The sequence below is a fragment of the Musca vetustissima genome, unplaced genomic scaffold (assembly GCF_032173495.1).
Source record: "Musca vetustissima isolate MV318-11 ecotype Yass unplaced genomic scaffold, APGP_CSIRO_Mvet_v1 utg86091, whole genome shotgun sequence".
In the NCBI taxonomy this organism is placed as follows: domain Eukaryota; kingdom Metazoa; phylum Arthropoda; class Insecta; order Diptera; family Muscidae; genus Musca; species Musca vetustissima.
In genome coordinates, this window is record NW_026877295.1 from 1,006 (window position 1) to 6,389 (window position 5,384).

At 41.4% G+C, this 5,384-nt stretch overlaps 1 protein-coding gene across 1 annotated transcript; it reads left to right on the forward strand.

The window, feature by feature from the left end:
- Nucleotides 1-1,593: 1,593 nt before the first annotated feature.
- LOC133321875 (proton channel OtopLc-like) lies at nucleotides 1,594-3,764 on the forward strand (the record flags this gene model as incomplete). Its single annotated transcript, XM_061530949.1, has 3 exons — nucleotides 1,594-2,097; nucleotides 2,218-3,469; nucleotides 3,548-3,764. Coding segments are annotated over exons 1-3 (1,973 nt in total), but the record flags the coding sequence as incomplete, so codon positions are not given.
- Nucleotides 3,765-5,384: the final 1,620 nt, after the last annotated feature.

The window sequence follows — 5,384 nt, forward strand, 5'->3', positions numbered from 1 at the left end:
CTAGTCCTTGAAAAAATATTCTTTAAGAAATCCACGCCTTGTTCTAGTCCTTGAAAAAATATTCCTTAAGAAATCCACGCCTTGTTCTAGTCCTTGAAAAAATATTCTTTAAGAAATCCACGCCTTGTTCTAGTCCTTGAAAAAATATTCTTTAAAAATCCACGCCTTGTGTTAGTCCTTAAAAAATCCACTATTTGAGTGCTTAAAAATATTTTAAAAAAATTCACAAACATAAAAAAATAAAATTCTTCCACTGAATAAAATTCCATTGTTAAGCCTCCGAGAACTTGTTTATAATCGTTTTTCTTTTCGTTTCCTTTAAGATTTATAGCCTAGATTAGCTGTCTGATCTTTATGGGGAATTCCCCCCCCAAATAATTTGTCTGAAAAACTAGAAAAGAAAGACGAAATAAAAATAATCAAAAACGTCTAAGGGGAAACTACATGTTTTGACTACAAAACAAGACAAAAACAAAAGGCAAGGAAAAAAAGTAGCAACTTCGTTCTGGATCATAGACCAGGAGACCCACTTAAACACACATACACACGTATGTTCTGTAAATTTGAAAAAATCAAATATATAAAGCCAATGTATGAGTGTGACCTCGTTAAAGCCATACTGCGTAGCATTTAAAAGGATACGAAACTACGACAATGGCAAATTTTAGGCAATGATGCCTGCCTGTGCATGTATGTGTGTCTGCTTGTGTGTTATGCTATTATTATGCTAAACAAGAGGGTTGTTAATGTGTGACCCCCCTCCGCTTTGTCGTCACAATAGTGGAGGAATCTTTGTCGTCCTGTGTTCTACTGTTGGTGGCAGCTTGTCTGCTACCACACATAACACTTCGAGTCCACCGAGACGTTTCACATAAAATGCGTTACGCATTTTAATACAAAAACAAAAAACAATCATAAAACTGCCAGCAACAACAACAATTGTAATGAGAATAACAACAACAGTATTTAACCGACCGAGTGAATAGTCCCAGCCAATCGGAATTCAGTTGTGAAAAAAGGCGCAAAAAATCCAAATGCGTAATAACAAAAACAATGAAACAGGACACGCACAATCTTCACATCCTAGCAAGAAATAGTTTGCCATAAATTCACAGTTCATGTGTTGTTGTAATAAAACAAAAACCAAGGAGAGAGAGGAAAAACATAATAACGACAAAGCTCAACTAAAAACCCAAAAATCTGTTTCAAGTGTGTCCCCGTTCGGTTCGGTGTATTTGTGTGTGTGCATGTGTGATTAAAAGTGTCATAAATAAAGCTAATGGGTTCTGAAGTGCCATATAAGCGATTTTTATTACATTTCCCCCTCGCCACTCTCTTTTAGGAAAAATCTAAGAAAACAAAGAAGAACAAGAAAAATAATATTGACTAATCCCACAATTGTACCCCCTGCCCTCGTTAAAAAATTAATTCCAAACTTATGTGACTGCTTATCCTGAAACGCTCAATAAATTAAAAGTGTAATTCCAATTGGAGAGAAAAGCCCTCCCTCAGAAAGAAAACTAAACTCTCCAGAGAGGGCTAAGTGCTTGAAAATTCTAAAACAACAACAATATCAGCAGCAACAACAACACCATGGATAGCTCTCCAGATCTATCCTTGAAATTAAGACGTGGTTCGAGTGATTCACGTGATAATTTCTATATGGATTTTGCTCAAGGCATTGATTCCGATATCGAAGAGGTGGATAACACGGCGCTGGATCAGGCCACAGCACCTCCATTGCCGCTGGTGGGGGATGGTATGGATTATATGGTCATACCGCCACCTCCACCACCCTCAGTTATGACCATAATGCAACAACAGCAGACAATGGGTTTACCCACTGTTAGCGAACACGATGATACACCTCCAACACCACCGCCACAAATGACCAGCTTGCCCTCGCCACCAGTTTCGCCAACAACATCCGTCTTAGAAATGATGCCACCACCACCTTTGTCTCCACCACCACCAACAACCACATCTTCATCCTCCACACATTCCAATCGAGTTCTGCCACAGCCACCTTCTCCACCCTTGGAAACTGAAGATGAGGAGGATGATGATGATATCGAGGAAGAGGAGGAGGAAGAAGCTGCCGATGCCGATATTGAAACAACCGATAATGTGGAAGAAACTCCCGACGAAGAAACCGATGGCAAAGAAACCGACGACAAAGAGACCGAGGGCGAGGATGACAATGATGGTGATGATGAGGGAGACAAAGATTCACCACCTCCACCATTGCCACCCATACCCTCACACCTGGCCTATAATCGACCACAATCCAATCACGAAGATGATGACGATGAGGATGACAGCCACTTGCCCAAGCCAATGCAGGGCCAGACACCCTCAACTTCACCCTCGCCACCTGTAACACCCCCACCTTGTCCGGAACTAAGTTCCATACAAAAAATTGTTTCACCACCGCCAACACATGTTTCACAGATACCACCTTTAACCCCACCCTCGGAGAGTGATCAATCGCAGCCCAATTCTCCACCACCTATATCGAAACATTCCCCACTAACCATGCCTTCAACACCGCCACCACCACCCGAATGTGATGTGGTCGATGATGAACAACCACCCACACCACCACCGGAATTTGATCAACCAGACGAAGACGAAGGCGAAGAAGCCAAACCCAAACAAGACGAAGAAGAAGATGAGCCGGAAATCGATTTATCTGGGGTTTCCGGAGAACCCTCAATGGATTTGGTACAAGAAGTTCTACAGGAGGCGGCCCAGAAGGCCATAAATGGTGAGGAAAATAAATCTTCGCGGGATGATGATTCCACCACTATTACCACACCACCAACCAATGGCTACTCCGCCTCTTCCATGTATAATCATCAAGCTGAAGAACCCATGGATGAGGCTGACCAAGAACAACTAATGGCCAATATACCACCACCAGCTGGGCTAGAAGATCCCATAGAAGATGAAGATGGTACCAAGACACCAGTTTCCGAAACGAAACCCTTAGATTTAGATGAACTATCCTTAGATCGTGTGCCACCTCCACCACTTGAAGAGGGCGCCGAGGAGGAGGATAATGAAAAGCGAACTTCATTGCCAGGGACACCAACATCACAAGTCTCGCAATTGTCACAACCGACACCAACACCCACGGTGTCCGGATCACCAAAACGTAAAAGTAGTGTTACAAGTGCCACTGCACCCGGTGGAGGAGGTGGTGGTAGTCGTGTTCCTAGTCGTAGTGTCAGTCGCAGTGGCAGCCGTAGCGGTAGCCGCACAGCCAGTCGTAGTGGTAGCATACGTGGTGGTGGCAGTATTAGTTCAAGGGCTGGCAGCATTGCTGCAGCTTCAGTGGCATCGGCAGCCGCATCCATTGTCTCCGCATCACAATCTGTTAAGGCCGAGGTCGTTACCTCTCCACCAATTTCATTGAAATCGATACGCAGTCCACCTGGCTCAATACGCTCGCATACATCGAAGCATAGTCCTTCGCTGTCACAAAAAAGTCATCATACCATTTCGGCGGAAGCAAAGGCTAGTCCCACACAGTCTAATGGTTCAGTGGCTGCACCCGGACGTTTACAAAGTCCTCAGGAGGGTGATAGTCCACCGGTAATGCCTTCACCACCAATTATACGTAGTCCACCACAGGTGAAGAGTCCACCATCGATGCACAGTCCACCACGTGTCACCAGTCCCCCGAAAGTCTATAGTCCCCAGTTGATTAGCAGTCCACCAATGCGTCAAGATGATATTGATCCCGAGAAGGCAGAGAAGCCGTAAGTACCACACAATAATTTGTTAATTGTTTATTTATTTTTACAAACGTGGGATATAATGATAATGGATAATATATTAATAAATTAATTGGGAAACAAATATAAGGGACTATATATTATTCGGGTCCAAAGTATTCAACTAATATATTTTCCTGTTATCTACTTAAATAAGGTGAAATGAAATTCTGTAGATATTCCATTTGAAAAATACGGGATCGTATAAGTTATGGCAATACTTATACGCCACCTACCTACATTGTTTAATTACAGAACACCGGATGTCAGATATGGCCATGAAGGCAAAATTAAATTTGGACGCATGTTTCCATTTGTCCGAAAACTTATCAGTTTATTTAACAGTATCTACTTTGTTTTATCATCGTTGTTGTATTTTCCTACCACAGTTTTAAAATGTTTCAAATGTTTTAGGTATCAGGTAATCACAGGAAAATTAAAAGTTCCACTTTCTTTCTGGGTACCTGATCAATTGAAAAGTCCGTAGTAAAACACAAAACTATTTTTTTCAATTACTAGAATACATATATTTCTGTCAGTTCTTTATTATCCAACTGCATGGCCTGTAATGTGGAATTTTGGGTTTTCATCATCACAATACAGATCATATTAAATATGGGACTATATTTGAACATAGTTCCCATATCTCAGATCCAACCTTGGTCGAGTTTTCCGGTTTCTTAGAGAATAAAATACCTCCTAGAATAAACGTTTATATAAGTTCAAGGCTCGAATTAAGCCTCATTTATATCGTACCTTATATTAATATACCAAAATTTATCCGGTTCAAAAAAAAAAAAAAACATCGAACTCCTATCTTTGCTATTAAAAAGTCGAAATCAGTATTTTTCCACTTACCTATAATTTTCAAAAAAAAAAAAAAAACCTGTTTGTGGACCAGACACATCGCTATGATCAGTCCTGGAAATTTTTTGGGCTCTAAATTATTGATTTAAACCACCCATTTGAAAGATCATGTTCTGAGATGTTGTTTTCTACTTGGTCTTTCCATGGTCTTCCCCTTCTGCGTGAACCATCAGTAGGCTCGCTTTTATGTGCCTTTTGAGCTGGGGCATTCTCATTCATTCACACAACATGGCCTAGCTCGTGGTTCATTCGATGTAGATATTTCGGAGAATTTTTCTCTCTAACACCCCAAGAGCTGACTCATCTGCTTGCGCTAGTACCCATGCTTTAGATACATATCAGCATGGGTAGTATCAGCGTCTTGTAGAGTGTGAGTTTGGTCTGGCGTCTGTTGGCCAATACTATTCTACCCGAATTTTAAAACTGACGTCACAAGTTGTATTTATGGCGGTACCAATGTATATAAAATATTTAATTACCTCAAATATGTAGTTCTCAAGTTCCACAGTTGTTCCGAGTCTACTGGATGTCTTGCGCGTTGATACCATCAGCTTGGTCTTCTTGCCATTTACTGCCAGACCCACTTTGGCAGACTCCTTCTCAATTTGGTCAAAAGTGGCTGTTACCGCTCGCAATGTTCGACTCATTATATCGATTTCGTCGGCATAGGCGAGTAACATGTGATGTTTGGTGTACAGAGTGTCATTTCTGTTCACCTTTGCGTCTCGTATAACCTTT